Consider the following 21,381-nt stretch of genomic DNA (forward strand, 5'->3'; position numbering starts at 1 on the left):
ATTTATTTTTCAATCGATTAATCAGTCGATTATTTTTATTTATTTCGATTAAATTAATAAACCCCCCCAGAGTTAATCTGTTGTTTATTTTCTGAATAGTCAATTTATCCTTTGGTTAAAGGGTTAGTTCACCCAAAAATGAAAATTCTCTCATTAATCACTCACCCTCATGGTGTTCCACACCAGTAAGACCTTCATTAATCTTCGGAACACAAATTAAGATATTTTTGTTAAAATCCGATGGCTCAGTGAGGCCTCCATAGGGAGCAATGACATTTCCTCTCACAAGATCCATTAATGTACTAAAAACATATTTAAATCAGTTCATGTGAGTACGACTGATTCATTATGCTCTGAAGCTTCCTGTAGCAGTGTTTTGAAATCGGCCATCACTATATAAGTTGTTATTTTGTTTTTTTGGCGCGCCAAAAATATTCTCGTCGCTTTATAATATTAATATTGAACCACTGTACTCACATGAACAGATTTAAATATGTTTTAGTACATTAATGGATCTTGAGAGATGGAAATGTCATTGCTGGCTATGAAGGCCTCACGGAGCCATCGGATTTCAACAAAAATATCTTAATTTGCGTTCCAAAGATTAACGAAGATCTTACAGGTGTGGAACAGCATGAGGGTGAGTACCCAAAAATTAAAATAATGTAATTTATTAAACTAACCCTTTAATTTACCAATAAATAATAACCCTTTCTAGCCTACGTATGAACTTTTACCTAATGATACTATTAATCACAAAAGATAAGGTTTAATATTACAACAAGAGGGTCATGGTGAAAATCAGTCTAAAGTACCTTTGAGTAAAAACAACCTCAGACCAGAATTTACATATTTTTGGGCAGAACCAGAATAAGTGAGCCAATGTGCCCTCACTGAACTTGCATTTAATACACGAAGGCGACACAGAGGAATATATAGAATGTAATTTAGTTGCTTTTCAGCCGTGTGTCTCAAAGCCTCGCACCCATGGCAGCTCGTAAAAAAAAAAAAACAGAATTCTGTATGAACGCAGCCGTATTAATCACAAAATATGGGCTGACAACCGTATTCTAGAGCTGTGTAAAAATTCACTGTAATAGTCCAAATGCTTACGCTGCCGTCTCATTGTTTTGAGGTAGGAGAGTCCTGGGACGTTTTCCATACAGTAGCATCTGAAAAGAAGTTGTGCTATTTTAATTACCACATTTTACATTTTTTTTTTTATATTTTTGTAATAACGGCTGATTTTCAGCATGCCCACAGTTGGAGCTGCCATCATTCGAGATGACCATAAACCACACAAAGAATCACCGCATTTCACTCAAATCAACAAATCTATCGATTTTAATCAATTACATCAATGTGCCTTTCCAGCCCTAGTACAGACATATAGTCACTTTATAAGCCAGCAACCAAAGTTCTTATTATTGCTGTTGTTGTTTTTGTTGACTTTATTTTCTGTTTATGATTTTGGATGATGTTTGTATTGCTCAGACGATGATGATGATGATGACAGTCCTGAAAGTCCTGGTATGTTTCATATCTGTAGCTTGCCAGAATGAGAAAACAAATTGCTGTTTAAAGTAATATAGACCCTATGAGTCCTGAGAGAATGAGAAACTCTGCCCACTTTTCTCACTCTAAACCTGATTGATGGTTTCTAACTCCTGTCCTGGATGCTTCTTTTTACACCCCTGAATCTGAACTACAACACCAAAAAGCACTTGGCATGAACTAATAATGTCTGCTATTTTAGGGTAGGAAAATAAAATCTCATGGGACAGCAGTTTGGAACCTCTAAGATAGAGGATATATCTGTGCTCACATATATCCGCTATGCATTTCCTCCTCCTCATTCCTCTGATTGTTAGTAAGGAACATTATAATGGTGGCACACCTTTTAGTAGACAACAGCCAAGCTCATGGTTGCATTTCAGAACATTTTTCTTTCTATACAGAAAAGATGTTTCTGTAGAAATGGAATGATACAATTTTTGACTGCTTTTTGTGTTGTATTCGGTGTGTTTTTGAAGTGAACTTTCCTTTATTTGTGTGTCACCTCAATTGGAGACAGATTTGAGGTCTGTTCCATTTCAATTCCACCTGTGCTCCCTGGGTGAATTGAAGATAACAAAACCACACTGGGAGAAGTGCAGTCACATTTCAAGCTCTGATTAACTTCAGAACTGAAATGTAGTTTCAACTAAACTTGGATGATGAATTTCCACCAAAGTCTCAGTATAGGAGACTTTAAAGTCTGGTGTTTGTGGTGTTTGAAAATAAATCGATGGTATGTCAAGGATTGTAGCTTGTACGCACAGATAGTGTGCTGCTTTAAGCAGAGAATAGTAATGCTGCTTTTAGAGCTGGATACTGGAGAAAACCAATAGAGCACTGCAGGAGATGAAACCACACTGCATTCCAGCTACCGCCTCGACTGGTAATGATTTTTTTTCTTTTAATGTTCAGTAAACACACACATACCCCTTTTCACTGTCAAAACAGAGGAACAACAAATGACCATCTCAAGTGTCTCTATTGACCAGACAGTCCCTTCAGCAGTTACACCATGTCAATTTGAAGAATGTCTTGTTTTTTGTTTTTTTCATTGCAAAAAATAAAATAATCCATTTAATGTAATTCTTTAAAATAAAAATAAAAAAAAACAACCTCTTCGCTATCTCTTAAATGTGCACTGTAATGTTTTGTTCTACTTGATGCAAAAAAGGAAAAAGAAAAAAACGCATCAAACTGCATCAAAACACACCAGATTTTCAAATATGATATAATATATAATATAATATGCCATTATCAATGAATGAGTTAGGACTGTCCTGAAAAAAATCATACTGAGAAGTTATTCAACATGTTTTCATGTCATGTTGAATAAATGCGGTTAAACCTTTAACGTCACAATGAAACCGAAGTAATGGATTATCAAAAAAGAAAAACAATGTAGCAAGGGGACTTTTTTTTTTTTTTTTTTTCGTTTTATTTGCTGAACATAAGTTTTCAAAATAGACTTTCATTTCATGAATCTTTTAATTTTTATGCCAACTTAAAAAAATATATATATATTTATGGAATTAATTTCATGTTACATCTTTTTAAAAGCACCAATCAGTTATTTAGGGCTGAGACATTCTATTATTAAATTCTAGTATTAACATTAATATTTCTGTTTATCATATCCCATGTTATTTGTTTAGTTTTTGTTCATTTCATGAATGGAGTTTTGTAGAACTGCTTCATTCTGTCATTAATCACATGTAATTATAGTTAATTAAGACCTTCTAAATCGCAAACTATTTTCTGACCAAATGTAAATCTGGAATGCTTATCTAAAATCACTTATTTTTCTGAATTCCACCTTTCTCTAATTTTGTTTCTCTCTCTCTCTCTCTCTCTCTCTCTCTCTCTCTTAATCTCTCTTTCTCTTAATCTCTCTTTCTCTTAATCTCTCTTTCTCTTAATCTCTCTTTCTCTCAATCTCTCTTTCTCTCTTTCATATTCCATGCTCTCTGCTGGTTTTCTCTGTTGTTATATGTATGTGTTCGACGCTTGTGGTTGTGGGTTGATGTTTGGACTGGTTCTGTCTGGGCCGGTGTTGTTCTCTGTCCCCTCTTTGACCCCCTGCACTAATTCTGGCTTCTGTGTCCAGTATTTGGGCTAAATTCTCTAATGGAGATTGTAACAGAGATCGGCCCGGGGAGCGGAGAAGGTGGGTTCCGCCCTTTGCTGCGTGAGCTGCATGCTTCTCCAAAGCCAGTCAGCTACATCTCCCAGCATCCTGTTCCACCATTGCTTCCTCATTCCTCACCTTCGACAGTCACCTTTTGTTGGATGTCAGTCACTGATTGTAACCGTTTGACTCTTTTGTTCACATGTATCATGTCTTCTGTTGATGGACTGGGCCTGTAGAATAGGTCATATAGAGACTTTGATGATGTCTTTGAGACTTAAGAAGAGTCTATAGCAGTGGTTCCCAAACCTGTCCTGGAGGATGCCCAGCACTGCACATTTTGGATGTCTCTCTCATCTAACACACCTGATTCAACTCATCAGCTCATTAATGGAGACTGCAAGACCTGAAGTCGGTGTGCAAGATAAGGGCGACGTACAAAATGTGCAGTGCTCAGGGTCCATCAGGACAGATTTGGGAACCACTGGTTTATAGGATCATATGACCAGATAGTGCAGGAAAAGCCAAAAAGTATTCAGAATACATGAGAACTTCTTTAATACTGTTTAAAAAGTATCTCATGATGTTTATTGGGTTATTGTCCAGAATGTGCAGAAAGTGGCTACTTTGTCTGTATTTTATTTATTTGAAAATGAAAGTGTTGATGTCCTAGTTTATTTTACTAGTTATTTTATATTTTGGAGTTCGTAAGATTTTTTTAAATGGTTTTGAAAGGAGTCTCTTAGGTTCACCAAGGCTGCATTTATTTTATCAAAAATGCAATAAATACAGTATATATAAATACAGTAAATATAGTAATATTGTGAAATGTTATTACAATTTAGAGTAACTTATTACAATTTAGTAATAATTGCTCAATGATTTCAATTTAATTACAACTTATTACAAAAATTGTTACAAATTAGAGTAACTGTTTTCTTTCTTATATTTGTTAAAATGTATTTTATTCCTGTGATGGCAAAGATTAATTTTCAGAAATCATTCAAGAAACAGTTTTTATTAAATCCTAAAAATGTTTCCACAAAAATATTAATGGAAACCTTTTTAGGATTTTTTTTTTTGGATGAATAGAAAGAAAGAAAAGCATTTATTTTATTATATTATAAATGTCTTTACTGTTACATTTGATTAATTGAATGCATCCTTGCTGAACTTTTAAACGATCGTATGTATACAAAAGACATGTACTAGTTATATATTATATATTATGAGGTGTAACACAGGTTATTCCAGAAGAGCTGCAGTGCACTGAGCCACGAGAATGATTAGCTGTCCACTGGATATTCAGCATAGATAGTTTATCTGATTAAATAATAATAGCATTCTCTGTTTTAAATGATTGATCCTCCTAACAGGCTTCAGTTCATAATTCATGCATTTGGTTTTAGTCCTGTGATGTGTTTTAAAATAGCTCTTTGGCAAGTTTGTAATAGCATATAGTTATTCAGACTTCATTATGTGGCATGCATAATATTTCCTGGCCCAATCTAACATATAATCTGCCACACAGTCTGAAATGTTTGTGAACATGGCCATCCGTTAATGCCCTTGTATGCAGCACAAGCCATCAATGCACCGGTTGTGCTTTATGCACGTAAATGTTCAGATCTATGCACAGAGGCTGGATAGACACACACACTGAATTGCTTTGTGTGTGTTAGTGTATGTGATTTTGCCGTACACTCACGGCTAAAGTAAGTGTGTAGTATAATCATCTGAACTGAGAGGGCTTATTTCATTCTTTTTGTTGTGTTGTTTCTTGTTGCCATCCAGTCTGGTTCTCACTCACACATTCTTCCACTCATTTTTCTCACTCTGTTCTTTGCCTGTATGTGTGTGTTTGCACCAAGCAGCATCATTGCTCCTGTACTGTAGCTCTCCTTACTGCTCCAGTCCTTGAGTCTCCTGCTGTCAACGTTAGTGTCATTAGTCATGTAATACCCCCATACGGCAGTGTCCAAATACTGAGGTGCAAAGGAAAATTTGCAAGTTTCAAGTTTAAAGCTGTGTGTGTGCTGTCCTTTACTTCTATTGATTCTGTACTATCACTAGACACTGGATTAAAACATCTGTGTGGGGGACTGCACTGTGTGTTTTAATGCTGTAGTCATTGTGTTTCTGCTGTGGTGATTAGATGTGTGTATCGAGTATTTTTTAACTAAAGATTTAAAATAAATTCACTCTTTATTTCTGTGTGTGCGTGTGTGTGTGTAGAGGGGGGTAGGTTGGTGGATGGATGGGTATTGGCACATGGAAGCAGGTTCCATGTGACACGCATAAATACATATAAGGTCTATATCCAGTCTGACAAAGTGAATGGTCTGTTGTAGGGGCACGAGCTCCCAGAGCGCTGGTCGATCAGAAATCCTCTGTTATTAAGCACAGCCCCACCGTCAAGAGAGAGTCTCCATCTCCTCAGGGCAGAGCCAACAACACCAGGTACTGCATATTTTTTCATTTATGCTCTTTTATTCGAAACATCTTGCAAATTAGAAAAATACAATATATAATTTTTTTTTTTTTTTTTTTTTTTTTTTTATATATATATAATATTTTACGTTGTATAACATTTTATTAATGTAATCATAATACTAATATAACAAATATTAAAATAGCTTTTCTATTCAGCTGCCATTGGTCAATGCACTTTTCTTATTATTTTCAATGTTGGATCATGGTAAATGTTTTTTCAGAATTCCTTGATGAGTAGAAAGTTTGGTAACACTTTAGTTTATGGTCTAATTCTCACTATTAACTAGCTGCTTATTAGCATGCATATTAGTAGGATATTGGCTGTTTATTCGTACTTATAAAGCACATATTAATGCCTTATTTTGCATGATCATATTCCACATTCCTTAATCCTACCCAATACCTAAACTTAACAACTACCTTACTTACTATTAATAAGCAGTAATAAGGGGGTTTATTGAGGCAAAAGTCATAGTTAATTGTTAGTTAATAATGAGAATTGGACCCTAAAGTGTGACTAAAAGTTCAAAAGAACAGTATTTATTTGAAATAGATATATTTTTAACATCATAAACATATTTATGATACTTGCTACTTGCTAAATAAAATTAATTGTTTTTACTGACTGTAAAGTTTTCAATGGTAGTGTACTCACTGGCCACTATTAGGTATACCTTGCTAGTACCAGGTTGGACCCCCTTTTGTCTTCAGAACTGCCTTAATTCTTCATGGCATAGATTCAACAAGGTGCTGGAAGCATTCCTCAGAGATTTTGTCCATACTGACACAATAGCATCACACAGTTGCTGTAGATTTGTTGGCTGCACATCCAAGATGCGAATCTCCCATTCCCCCACATCCCAGATGTGCTCAATTGGATTGAGAGCTGGTGGAGGCCATTTGAGTTTAGTGAACTCATTGTCATGTTCAGCAACATTTGGAGATGATTTGAGCTTTGTGACATGATGTGTTATCACATAGCTGGCTGGAAATAGCCATCAGATAATGGGTACACTGTGGACATAATGGAATGGACATGGTCAGCAACAATACTCAGGTAGGCTGTGGCATTTAAACAATGCACAATTGGTACTAAGGGGCCCAAAGTGTGCCAAGAAAATACCCTCCACACCATTATACCACCAGCAGCCTGAACCATTGAAACAGGGCAGGATGGATCCTTGCTTTTGTGTTGTTTACTCCAAATTCTGACCCTACCATCTGAATGTCACAGCAGAAATTGAGATTCATCAGACCAGGCAACATTGTTTTCTTTGCTGACAGGAGTGGTACCTGCTGTGATCTTCTGCTGCTGTAGCTCATCAGCTTCAAGGTTAAAGGTGTTGCAGATTCAGAGATGCTCTTTTGCATACTTTGGTTTTAAGGAGTGGTTATTTGAGTTACTGTTGCCTTTCTATCAGCTCCAACCAGTCTGGCCATTCTCTTCTGACCTCTGGCATCAACAAGGCATTGTTGATTTTTTTTTTTTTTTTCTTTTTTCAGACCATTCTCTGAACCTAGAGATGGTTGTGAAAATCCCAGTAGATCAGCAGTTTCTGAAATACTCAGAACAGCCCATCTGACATGCTCAAAGTGACTTAAATCACCTTTCTTTCCCAGTCTGATGCTCAGTTTGAACTTCATCAGATCATCTTGACCATGTCTACATGCCTAAATGCATTGAGTTGCTGCCATATGATTGGCTGATTAGATATTTGCATTAACGAGCAGTTGAACAGGTGTACCTAATAAAGAGGCCGGTGAGTGTATGTAAAAAATATTATGCATAGTTACATTATTGTTATAAATATACCATTAATTAATAACCTCTGAACAATAAAATGAATGGGATTTGTACTTTTGTAACCCTTCTGTTTATACTTCTGTTGCCCTCTTTTGAGTGCCTATGAAGTGAATATGTGACTCCTGGTCTTTTATGCTGTTCAGTGAGAACCAGCAGTTTCTTAAGGAGGTGGTCCAGAGCGTGCTCGATGGGCAAGGTGTGGGCTGGCTCAACATGAAGAAGGTACGCCGCCTGCTAGAGAACGAACAGCTGCGTGTCTTTGTGCTCAGTAAACTCAACCGTGCGGTCCAATCAGAGGAAGATGCTCAGCAGGAAGTTATAAGAGATGTGGTGAGTTAGAAATGATGAGGCAAACAACAGTTGATGCTGAGCTAAAGCAAAACTCTAATGTTTTACTTATGTTTTGTTCATTGTATGTTTTTGTGTGCGTATATGAATAGGAGATAAACAGGAAGGTGTACAAAGGCATGCTGGACCTATTGAAGTGCACAGTGTCCAGTTTGGAGCACTCTTACACTAATGCTGGCCTGGGAGGCATGGCCAGTGTCTTCAGTCTGCTAGAGATAGCGCGCACCCACTATCAAACCAAAGGTAACCTTCATTTAAATGTCCAAATAAGAGAGTTTCCGCTTTCTAGAAGGTTCTTGTTCTTCTTCTTCACGGCAATGTGCAGCTTGGTGTCAGTTACTCTACAAGCTATTTACATAACCTTGGGTTTCAGCCTCTTTTTCCATACCTGTTTAGAGAAATCACTTGTAACCTACCTTTAAATTTTACTTCTATCCCTTTGTCTCCATGTGTCTTTGCTATTTCTTCTTCTTTCTTTTCCCCCTGCTCTATTTCCTCTGTGCCCGCTTGTGGCTCACAGACCCAGAGAAGCGGAAACGGAGCCCCACAGAGGGGATTAGCAGCCCAGGCAGTAAGGAGAGCCCATCAGGCCGAATGGAGAGCGCCAGGGCGGCAGGCGTGCTCCTGGTACCACGTATACAATTGCCACCACCCTCCTCTGGGAAATCGACACGGCAGTTTGATACACGGAGTCTGAATGAAGAGAATTTTATTGCCTCCATTGGTGTGTAAACCGCAGTGCCCATTGCATGCCTCTCCCCCTCTTCTCGCTGCTTGTTACGTTCCCTGAGCTCTCTGGGGGCCATGTGTCCCTTAGGGCCGCATCCTCTATTTCATTAACTGTCTACACCAACTTTGTGCCGAAACTTAAGAACTACAACGGCTCAAGCTTTCCTTCAACTGTAAACTTAAAATCATTTACTCATCCAAACCTGTATGACATTCTTTCTTCTTCAGAACACAAAAAAAAAGATATTTTGAAGGTCAGTGGTGTTCAAAACATAAACCCAGTTGGCCTTTAGTGTATGGAAAAAAAAAACTATTTTTGAAGACATTTCTATTTTTAAGACATTTCTGTTCCACAGAAAAAATTTGCAATGACTTTAGGGTGAATAAATAACGACATTTTTGAGTGAATTCGTTGAACTCCGTGAATAAATTGTAATATGAGTGATCCTTCCAAAAACCGTTCTTCCAAAATTCTGCAGTTCTGTAGCTTTTGGAGCCAACACATATTTTAAGGGGGCATCGGTTGGTGTAGACACATTTCTGGAATATTGTGATGGATATGAACCCGATTTATGCAGACGACTTTTGGAATGTTCAGCGTGTGTTTTTTCAAATTCTGTTTGCCAGTCCCGACTCACCTTAAATCCATTAGATGCATGTTAGTGAAAGACTCTATGTAGCCGAGAGTGAAAGGTCTTGGACTGTACCACTACTCTCTATAAAAGGGTCCTGAGCTGTTGTTTCCCCTGTTAACAGTCCTATGATGAGCCCTAAAGCTAACCTCAGACACCTGGTTACATTTGAAACGCCTGAAGTAGCTTGTGGATTTTTAGGACCAGGCCTCTGATTGGCAGTCATATCTGGGTCTGTGTACAGGGGATCGTCCACCACCCCCTCTCCAAACCCCAACCCTCATAACCTTGCCTTGTCTGTCCTTCGGTAATAATGCACCTGCAATTCTACGGAATGTCTTTGAGACTGCACCCCCTGCTTTTGCTACACCTCATTTCACTCACCAGCTGTGAGGCTGATTTGTCGTTCTCATCTCACGCCTTTTGCACCTGCCAGGCCATCCACCCTCACCTTGGAGAGCCATTGCCCATTATGGATGACAAGAATGGGGAAAGAAAACCAAGGCATGAGGCTGATTTTGTGTGAAATCCATCATTTTGGCTCTTCAGGAACAGGGTTGCAAAGTTTAGGATGTTTTGTAATGGGACCCCATTAGCTTTAAATGATTGGATGGTTTTACATGACATCAGATCCTTCATTTAGCTTGCCTTTGGCTTTGTAAACATTGCGAAACATCCTTGTTTTGGAAAATGAGACTTTGCATTTGATCAGTTTTATTTATTTATTGTTTTTATTATTATTTTTCTCTCTAAAAAAAAAGCTCATCCTCCATATCTGACAATTCAACCGGCTCTCTGATTCTCTCTCTGTCTTTCTCTCCTTGCTTGCAATGCATCTTGGGTAGAATTGTGGAGCAAGCACCAGGATAACAGAAAGCAAAAAGCTTTGGAAAAAGAACAGAGTAAGATCACTTCCCTAAGCACCCAATTAGACTTTCCTTTGCAGAACTGCAAAAAAGGGACTATATCCTTCTACCTGCACCAGTCCTTTTCCCTTAAACTACTTTCTATTGTGGGTAGAAACGCAATCTGCCCCCAAATACTCAACTACTTCTCAAAAAGCCCATTTAGACATGTGGCCCAAACATTTTGTCAAGGAATTGCATTTATTTAAAAGGAGCAAGGTACATAGATGCAAAGTTAAAATGACAATCCATCCAAAGTCAATTTTGTGGTATAAAATAAGCCCTGTATACATACAGAATTAGATTATGTTGAAATAAAATCAGTATTTGGGCCAATATTTCTAAGTGTGCAAATCTGACTCTTGACTAGGGATGTGCATTTTGGTTATTTTGACTGCTTGAGTACTTGACAGAAAAAAAAAAATATATCAGAAGGCCTTTTTTGCAATTGTATCGCATCTTGCTGTTTTTTTTTTATCATCTCACGCCACTATTTAAAATAGGTATTTTAAGAATAGTTTGCAAGCCCCTTGGGCTAGAATGTGCTGCTGTGTATACACAGTGTGCTGAGTGCCGTTGCTCATGTGGACTGAAAGTCAAGTCTCGGTGTATAGGTGCCTTCTAATCAAAGCAGTCCGACTGCAAGGTGCCACCTGATATTCTGTTGTAACCAATCACAAAATTTATCACGAATGATCAACGCTGTCACTTCCCAGTACTCAGGTACTCATGCCCATTCCTACGCTTGACTGGTTTGCTCTGTTTTTGACTTGGCAACTTGTTTCTTTAAAGCATTCACCACGATGGAGTAGATTTATCCCACATGTACTTAAACTTTTTTGCTTTTATTTTTTTTTTTTTTTTTTTTTTTTTTCATTCTTACCAGAGTGCAGTGTAAATAAATAATAATCAGGTGATTTTCTTTTTTAAGTAGATTTGTAGCATTTGTAGTTATTTTTACAATTACATCTCAGTGACTGTCACTGAACACAAGCATGCATTGTCTTTGGTTTTCCACCTCATTTTACTTATAGTTACTATACTTTGATGCAAGTATGAGATGTTTTATAAACTACAATCAGGCCAGATTTCATACTTATCTCAGTCGAGTATTGAAAGAGTTTCAAAGACCACATGCATTCTGTTTCACTTTGATAATTTTACAATAGAAGAATTGGAGTTCAGTTTAAGTTTTTTTGTTTTTTGTTTTTTTGGTCTTGATGGCTCATACAGCATAATCAGTTTTAACCAAGTTGGGGTTTGCAAGCGCAATATCGGTTTCTTCATTTTAAGAAGCAGTGAGTGCGCTAGTAGCATCTGAAGCTTCCTCCTGTCCAATTGGTTGACTTTGTTTGCCTGCATGTGTGACTGCCTTTGTCTGTGATATCTAGCACTAATGTGTGTGAACTGATCTGGCCCACTGTCAGCTGATCTGCTTCTGTGAGTTTCCCCAATATGACCGCAAGCATTATTTGTTTCTGTCTGTCTGCTCTGCATAGTCTAATGAGTGGCAGCCTGCTGAAATGGCATTATTCCCCTTTGTGAAATCAATAACTTTCATGTCGTTCTGTAGAACAGAGATGGCTTCAGCTCATTGTTAGTCATGTGACGTCCCAGAATGCAGCGCAGAGAGTTAATGGATGGAAGGCTGATTGTATGTTTTCTACAGGGGCTGATGGAGCAAAACAGCGTCTAGAAGGTGGAGACACTGATGAAAAGAAATCACAGATCAGTGCTGACAGTGGCCTCAGTGTGACGTCTGGCTCACAGGTTAGTGTTAACTAATTTAATTTTATTTAAATACATGGAAATATACCTATGCATATACCTATATTTCATGCTATCATTGGCCTGTTTCATCTATGTTCCTCTCCAGAAGAGTGATACAGAGTCACTGGCGAGCTCCGAGCCTCCTGCTCTGACCAGAAGCACCAGTCAGGAATCAGAGGCTAGCACAGTGGTAGGGCACGGCCAATACAGAGACACTGCCACCCTTTCTCTTTGATACACTTCCGTATATCCAAATTATATGTAGTTCCCACAGACAGTTCTGTCTTACAACTTTTACAGTCTTATTCTTTATTTCTTTATAAATGTGTTGCATTATAGACATATAGTTTGTTACTTTCTGTTTTCTTATGGATAGTTCATTCAAAAATGAAAATTGTCAATTTACCCTGATTCATTCCAAACTTTGCTTTTATTTCTTCTATAGACCACAAAATGAGATTTTAGGCAGAATGACCATAAAAGTAGCATGCACTGTATTCCAAGTGTTTTCTCTGAATAAATTATGTAGGTTTCAGTATGTTTGTCACACAAAGCTGTTGTGTTGTTTCAAAAGACATGGAATACAGCTCAAGTAATTTGGGTCACTTTCATTTTATACACTACCACTCCATACCAAGTTTGGGGTCAGTAATTTTTTCTAGTGATTTTTTTTGTAAAAATGTATACTTTTGTTCAGTAAGGATGCATTAATTTGATCAAAAGTGGCATGTAACAGATTTCTGTTTCAAATAAATGCTCTTATTTTGAAATTTCTTTTCATCAAAGTATCAACAAAAATAATTATGGTTTCCACAAAAATATTAAGCATTACTGTTGTTTTCAACATTGATAATCAGCATATTGGAATGATTTCCGATGGATCATGTGACACTAAAGACTGGAGTAATGATGCTGAAAATTCAGCTTTGCACCACAGGAATAAATTACATTTAAAAATATAATAAAATAGAAAACAGTTATTTTAGATTGTAATAATATTTCATAATATTACTGTATTTTTGAATAGATAAATGCAGTCTTGGTGAGCATAAGGGACTTCTTTCAAAAACATTGCAAAAAAATCATACTAACCCCCAAAAAACTTTTAATTTTTTTTTTATTTTATTTTTTTTATAATGAACTATCCCTTTAAGAAATCATAAAATCTCTCTTGTTTGCTGTACTTTTGCTGATCTCTGACCTTGGATCTGTAGGTGAGTAACAGCTCAGGTGAGACATTGGGTGCAGACAGCGACCTGAGCAGCACTGCTGGAGATGGCCAGACAGGAAGACATGCTCAACATCTCAACCTGTCCCGTGGCACACTGTCCGACAGCGAGATTGAGACCAACCCTGCGACCAGCTCTGTGTTTGTGAGTATCTTTTGCATATCCATATCCACTGGCTTAGTTTCAGTCATCCTCACTACATCTAAACTTTCATTGTTATTATAATACACAATGTCAAATTAAAGTTCAAAGGTTGACCAAAATAAATTTGCTGAATAAAAGCATTCATTTCTTACCCCAAGCATTTGAATGGTTGTTTCTCATACAGGGAAAGACCCATAAGCTGAAACCAGGAGTGAGGGGACCGGTTGGTGTTAATAAGGGAGCACCAACACCGCCTCTTGAGGATGTTAGCATGAGGATCTACTTGTGTGAGGGGCTGCTTGGTAAGAATGAATCTTCCTCCCTTAATTTATTCAGCATTCCTTTTCATTCATTTTGTTTGTTTTTGCACTTTTTTTTTCTTTCTTTTCTTCTTCCGTGTCCGTTCTCACTGCTTTAGTAATCAGCTCTGGCGTATTTGTCAATGTCCATGTTAATTCGAAATTTTGAGGTATTTCCAAAAGTTGTCTCTGTTTGTTTTCCATAACCTTAATGTTTAAAAATTAAAAAAATTAACTGCACAGAAAAATCCTTTATTACTGTCTAGATTCTGTTTGCAACAGTTTATTCTGTTAACCATGTTTACACACTGACCACTAGACTTTTGTAAAGTTCTCTGTTAATTTGCTCCAAATAAGTCCTTGTATTAACCAGCTTGTAATGAAGTATTGGTTTGAATATCTCTGACAGCACACAGCTTTGCTTCTAACACTCTAACACTTTCTTTGCCTTCTGCACCGCGGCCTCCTCTTTTTCCCTCCTCTCTCTCTCTCCTTTTTCTTTTTTCGTCCCATTTAATGCCACGAAGGGCGAGATAAAAGCTCAGTTTGGGACCAACTGGAGGATGCTGCCATGGAAACCTTTTCTCTGAGTATGGATAAACTCTGACCTTTGACATTTTGGATGTGTGTATTTTAGGATTGTAGTATTAGACGCTACATGCCTTCCCTCACATCCATACTATGTTTAAGTCTTGTATGGAGCATGTAGGGTGTTTGTTTGTTTCCAAGAAATTACAAATATTTGAATGTATTTGTTTGTGCATGGTATTATTTGCATGATTTTATTGTGGTTTTACCTGAATTTTTATAAGAGAATTAAAATACACAAACAAGACAGATCAGATAAGCCAATCTTATTTTGTGATTGAATGTGTTTGTGTGAAACTGAGGGTTGAAAAAAGCTGCTTGAAAGAATGTAAAGGCTGAAACAATAAGCAGATGTATGGAGGCGTGTGTTAACTCTGTGTTAAAATTAATTTTAAAAGGAATGATAGCAGGCTTTATTCATTACAGCATGCTGTGCAATTGCTTTGCTTGAACTATTTTTGTGTTTATTTTTGAAGGGTTTTAAGCGTAATACTCAAATTATTTGTTGTTTTATGACTTTATGGTTTTGAACATCTGATGCTTACCTTAATAAATGTACATGTTGGCATGTTGTTGAGTTGAAATACTGTTTTACTCAAGTTAAGAGTAAAATTGTGTGTATGTGTAGGTAAGGAGCGCTCTACTCTGTGGGATCAGATGCAGTTCTGGGAGGATGCCTACCTGGATGCTGTAATGTTGGAACGGGAAGGAATGGGGATGGATCAGGGACCACAAGAAATGATTGACAGGTTAGTGTGTTCTGTATGTGCCTGCAGAAGTTTTCAAGTTGAATCAATCATTCAGAATTGTCTGATTTTAGAAGTTTACCTACTTTAATGAAAGCAATGCATACTGGTTGTTCACATGCTTTCATGCAAATTACATCCATCTGACACTGCTCAAAAGTTCCACTCTAGGAAAATGTCAACATGTTGGAATGTTTTGAATGAGCCTTAAAGGAACACTCCACTTTTTTTGAAAATAGGCTCATTTTCCAACTCCCCTAGAGTTAAACAGTTGAGTTTTACCGTTTTCGAATCCATTCAGCCGATCTCCGGTTCTGGCGGTACCACTTTTAGCATAGCTTAGCATAGTTCATTGAATCTGATTAGACCGTTAGCATCGCGCTTAAAAATGACCAAAGAGTTTTGATATTTTTCCTATTTAAAACTTGACTCTTCTGTAGTTACATCGTGTACTAAGACCGACGGAAAATAAAAAGTTGTGATTTTATAGGCTGATATGGCTAGGAACTATACTCTCATAAAGGCGTAATAATCAAGGAACTTTGCTGCCGTATCATGGCTGCAGCAGTGCAATGATATTACGCAGCGTCTCTCACAAACGTCTCCATGGTTGCAAGGCACGTTCCCTGTGCAAGCAGGGGCTCACGGGCGCTGTGTAATATCATTGCACTGCTGCAGCCATGATACGGCAGCAAAGTTTCTTGATAATTACGCCTGAATGAGAATCAGCCTAGAAAATCACAACTTTTTATTTTCCGTCGGTCTTAGTACACGATTTAACTACAGAAGAGTCAAGTTTTAAATAGGAAAAATATCAAAACTATTTGGTAATTTTTAAGCGCGATGCTAACGGTCTAATCAGATTCAATGAACTATGCTAAGCTATGCTAAAAATGGTACCGCCAGAACCGGAGATCGGCTGAATGGATTAGAAAATGGTAAAACTCAACTGTTTAACTCTAGGGGAGTTGGAAAATGAGCCTATTTTCAAAAAAAGTGGAGTGTTCCTTTAAGCTTCAAGCTTTTTGGTTATGCTAGGATTCAGATGTAAACTGGGCTGTTGTATTTTGATTTTGATTTTGTGTGCTGTGGTTTCTCAGATATCTGTCTCTGGGAGATCATGACCGCAAGAGACTGGAGGACGATGAGGACAGACTACTGGCCACTCTCCTGCACAACATGATCGCCTACATGCTTATGATGAAGGTACACACAAACACTCCATTCCTTTACATATATTTAAATCAAAGATATTTTCATAGTGAACAGTTTGGGGTATTAATTAAATTGATTCAATTGGATTAAATTAAATGAATTAAATGTATATATAGGATTTTTTAAATTTTTTTTTCAGTAGGATTTTTTTTTTTTTGTAAATAAATATTTTTATTCACCAAGGACATATTCATTTTTGCTCAAAAGGCACTGTAAAGAAATGTATTATGTTGAAAAAAAATGCTGTTCTTTTGAACGTTCTTTTCGTCAAAGAATAATGAAGAAAAGTATACGTTTTCCACTAAAATATCAAGCAGCACAACTGTTTTCAACATTGATAATAATAAGAAATGTTGCAGTGATGTCTGTATAATCATGTGACACTGAAGACTGGAGTAATGGCTTCTGAAAATTTTTGCTTTGAATCACAAGAATGAAATACATTTTAAAATATATTAAAAAAGAAAGTTATTTTGAATTGTAATAATATTTCACAATATTACTGTTATTACTGTATTTTTGATCAAATAAATGCAGCCTTGGTTAGCATATGAGACGTAATTCAAAAACATGAAATATCTTACTGACCCCAAACTCCATGGTGTTTTTTTTTTAACTATTACTGCTCCATTTATTTAGGTCAGTAAAAATGACATCAGGAAGAAGGTACGGCGTCTTATGGGGAAATCTCACATCGGCCTAACCCACAGTCAGGAGATCAATGAAGTCCTGGACCGCATTGCACATTTGGTAAGAGCTGGTCAGATGAGGAGTTACAGCTGTTGCATGTAAGCCAGTAGCTGAACATATTATGATCGGGTGATGAGTGATGGACACATTGTTTGTTTTGTTGCAGAGTGGCCGGGAGCTTTCCATCAGGCCAAGTGGCAGCCGGCACATTAAGAAGCAGACATTTGTTGTACATGCTGGAACTGATACAACTGGTGACATATTTTTCATGGAGGTACGAGTTTTGCGTGTCTAAATGCCTCCTTTTTTATTCTAATGAACTTTTCTGTGCAAATGAGCATTCAGTCCATCTTTCCTCTGCCTTGTGTGTGTTTAGGTGTGTGACGACTGCATCGTCTTGCGCAGTAACATTGGCACAGTCTATGAGCGCTGGTGGTATGAGAAGCTCATAAATATGACCTACTGTCCCAAGACCAAAGTGTTGTGTCTGTGGAGGAGGAACGGCCAAGAGACACAGCTTAACAAGTTCTACACCAAGAAGGTGAGATGCTCATCAATGTAGAGGCATACTGTAGTACACATACACTCAATTTATATATTTTTTTTTGTTGTTTTTGTTTCAGTATCATCAGTATAATTAAGTCTCACTTTCTCTTTGTTTCTTTTTTGTCTGTGTGTGCGTTAAGTGTCGGGAACTGTACTACTGTGTTAAAGACAGCATGGAGCGTGCTGCTGCACGACAACAAAGCATCAAACCAGGTACATTGTGTGTCTCTGTACACTACGCTTCAGAGGGTTTGGGGCTGGTAAGATGTTTAAATGTTTTATTGAAAAAGTCTCTTCAATTACATTTATTTTATTAAAAATACAGTAATACTGTAAAACAGTAATATTGTGAATGATTACAATTTGTTACATTACAATTATTACAATAACTGTTTTGTATTTTAATATATTTTAAAATGTAATTTATTTCTGTGATCAAAGCTGAATTTTCAGCATCATTACTCCAGTTTTCAGTGTCACGTGATCCTTCAAAATCATTCTAATGTGCTGATTTGCTGCTCAAGAAACATTTATTATTACCAAATTATTGAAAACAGTTCATGATTCTTTGATGAATAGAAAGTTCAAAAGAACAGCATTTATTTAAACTAGAAATGTTTTGTAACATTATAAATGTCTTTACTGTTACATTTGATCAATTTAATGTCTTTGTTGAATAAAAAGTATTAAAGGTGCCCTAGAATTAAAAATTGAATTTACTGTGGCATAGTTAAATAACAAGCGTTCAGTACATGGAAATGACATACAGTGAGTCTCAAACCCCATTGTTTCCTCCTCCTTATATAAATCTCATTTGTTTAAAAGACCTCCGAAGAACAGGCGAATCTCAACATAACACCGACTGTTAAGTAACAGTCGGGATCATTAATATGTATGACCCCAATATTTGCATATGCCAGCCCATGTTCAAGCATTACACAAGGACAGCCAGTATTAACGTCTGGATCTGTGCACAGCTGAATCATCAGACTAGGTAAACAAGCAAGAACAATAGCGAAAAATGGCAGACGGAGCGATAATAACTGACATGATCCATGATATCATGATATTTTAGTCTTTCTAAAAGTTTCGTTAGCATGTTGCTAATGTACTGTGTGATGTAGTTAAAGTTACCATCGTTTATTACTGTATTCACGGAGACAAGAGAGCCGTCGCTATTTTCATTTTTTAAACACTTGCAGTCTGTATAATTCATAAACACAACTTCGTTCTTTATAAATCTCTCCAACAGTGTGTAATGTTAGCTTTAGCCACGGAGCACTATCAAACTCATTCAGAATCAAATGTAAACATCCAAATAAATACTATACTCACATGATCCGATATATGCATGCAGCATGCATGACGAACATTTTGTAAAGATCCATTTTGAGGGTTATATTAGCTGTGTAAACTCTGTTTATGCAGTGATAGAGTTGAGAGCTCTGGAGGGGGTGGAGAGCGTGAGCAATTAAAGGGGCCGCAGCCTGAATCGGAGCATTTCTAATGATGCACAAAATAGGCAGTTAAAAAATTAATTTAAAAAAATCTATGGGGTATTTTGAGCTGAAACTTCACAGACACATTCAGGAACACATTAGACTTATGTTACATTTTGTAAAAAAGCGTTCCATGGCACCTTTAATTTTCTTTAAAAAAAAAAATTTTACTGACCCCAAACATTTGCACTGTAGTGTGTTTGTAGGGTAAATTCAGGTAAAATGTGCCAGTTTTTGACAGTCATCTCATTAAAAGTGGCCTAATTTACCTGAATTCACCCTTTTTGTTTTTTAAATATAAAATCTTATTATTATTCTTTTTTTATGTCTCACCGCTAAGTGCTTTCCCCCCCCCATGTGTGTAGGTCCAGAGCTGGGAGGCGAGTTTCCGGTTCAGGACATGAAGACAGGGGAGGGTGGTCTCCTTCAGGTCACGCTGGAAGGCATCAACCTCAAATTTATGCACAGCCAGGTAGGAAGTGTTGCCTTTATCATAACCATAACCATGACAAAGTGCTTGCCAAATTCAGCACCAACCCTTCCCCTCATTCTCAATCCATTCATTCCCCTGTTTCTCTCTTCTCTTGTCTGAATTCATCTCATCATCTCTCCATGCCTCTTCTCCTTCCTCTCTTTCTATTTGTGCCTTCCATCCTCTGAGAAGTTTTTAGGAACAACTCACAAAATAATTACAATATGTGCTAAATAATTAAATACACAGTCAAATCTAAACTCTAAACTCTCATTTTAAAAATGTCTGGAAGCGTTGTTCCTGAAGAATCTCTAAGAGGAATAGCTGTTTTCGTTGTTGTCATTGTTGTTTGGCTTTATTTGCTGGGTGTTTGTTTTTGGTTTGCTTAATCACACGCAGAGATTTACTTTTTCAAATGTCAGAACATTCCACCCGCTGTGTGTGTTAGTATGTGTTAATGGTCACGGCGCCCAGCTCTGGTCCTTACGGTTTGTGAGTGTTGGTGTGCTGTCGGTTTGTTGTGGTGTGCCAGAGGTAAGACGTAGAATCTTGTGCAAAACATACTCAAAGCAGTAATGTGCAAAATATATTGCTGGGGAGGTTTAAAGGATACATTTCTTATTTACAACCACTTTAGGGAGGTTTAGTTGTAGACTTAACTAAGTATATAAATATATTCTTTAAATTGGTTCTAATGGGAGACAATCAGGTAATAGTTCTTAATAAACCTGATTTTATAGATGCTACTTTAAATGTTATTAAGACCATATGGCCGTCTTCTCTGACCTAATGCCGCTTTTCCACTGCATGTTACGGCTCACATTTTGGCGCTTTTCCACTGCATGGTACAGCTCGATACGACACGGTAAATAGTACCACCTCGGTTGAGGTTCCAAGTGTGCCGTACCGATACTAAATGTGACTCGTAAACACTGCAGATCACCGATTGGTCAGAGAGAATCATCACTACCAGTGTCATTGAGTTTGAAACACGAGATACCAAACCCGCTAGATTTAAATGGTCAGTAACAGCCACCGCAGTATCATTTGTTCACGCAACTTATTATAAACAACTTGCTTTAATCGACTTTAATCGAAGAAATGACTGTATCATGGTCAGTAGATGAGGTGCAGACTCATTGGTAGCTGAGCAGCAGATCCACGGCAGTAGAGGTGGCACAACTATAACAATCAGTCTATAATCCCAAACTGCAGTGGAAAAGCAAGCCGAGTCATACCACACTGTGGAAAAGTGCCATAATACAGCTGTTTTGGGGTCAATTAACCTGGTTAATATGACTATCGATACACTGCTTGAAGAAGAAAACTGATGTGCATTAAACGTATTTCTAGAAAACAAATGTTTTCTTTTTGATTATCCCATTAATGAACTCCCTCAAGGCGAAAAGCAGTAGTTATGTAACACTGATACTCTGGAAAAGACTGGAATGATTAGCAAACAATGCAAACCTTAAATAAGTACTTTATTTTTGTTCTTACTAACATATTCTTTATTTATTTATTTATTTATTTTTCTGCTGGGGTCTTCCTAGGTCATAGTCTTCAGTTGCTGAAATGCCCTAGAGGGAT

The 21,381-nt window shown here is 37.2% G+C and overlaps 1 protein-coding gene across 13 annotated transcripts in view; it reads left to right on the forward strand.

The window, feature by feature from the left end:
- madd (MAP-kinase activating death domain) overlaps window positions 1-21,381 on the forward strand; it is a 69,084-nt gene that overhangs the window by 38,192 nt on the left and 9,511 nt on the right. For 5 of the 13 annotated variants that reach the window (XM_067402366.1, XM_067402358.1, XM_067402363.1 and 2 more), the window contains 15 exons: window positions 6,034-6,142; window positions 8,123-8,309; window positions 8,420-8,570; window positions 8,848-9,051; window positions 12,263-12,363; window positions 12,470-12,553; window positions 13,578-13,736; window positions 13,921-14,038; window positions 15,252-15,372; window positions 16,470-16,575; window positions 17,224-17,334; window positions 17,441-17,548; window positions 17,651-17,815; window positions 17,961-18,033; window positions 19,685-19,791. In XM_067402366.1, coding sequence (XP_067258467.1) covers window positions 6,034-6,142; window positions 8,123-8,309; window positions 8,420-8,570; window positions 8,848-9,051; window positions 12,263-12,363; window positions 12,470-12,553; window positions 13,578-13,736; window positions 13,921-14,038; window positions 15,252-15,372; window positions 16,470-16,575; window positions 17,224-17,334; window positions 17,441-17,548; window positions 17,651-17,815; window positions 17,961-18,033; window positions 19,685-19,791 — 1,904 coding nt within the window. Of the gene's footprint in view, window positions 1-1,494; window positions 1,531-6,033; window positions 6,143-8,122; window positions 8,310-8,419; window positions 8,571-8,847; window positions 9,052-12,262; window positions 12,364-12,469; window positions 12,554-13,577; window positions 13,737-13,920; window positions 14,039-14,154; window positions 14,626-15,251; window positions 15,373-16,469; window positions 16,576-17,223; window positions 17,335-17,440; window positions 17,549-17,650; window positions 17,816-17,960; window positions 18,034-19,684; window positions 19,792-21,381 lie in introns of those variants that run through there. The other 8 variants (XM_067402356.1, XM_067402360.1, XM_067402359.1 and 5 more) reach the window with 6 other exon arrangements.

The sequence above is a fragment of the Chanodichthys erythropterus genome, chromosome 11, assembly GCF_024489055.1.
Source record: "Chanodichthys erythropterus isolate Z2021 chromosome 11, ASM2448905v1, whole genome shotgun sequence".
NCBI lineage: Eukaryota > Metazoa > Chordata > Actinopteri > Cypriniformes > Xenocyprididae > Chanodichthys > Chanodichthys erythropterus.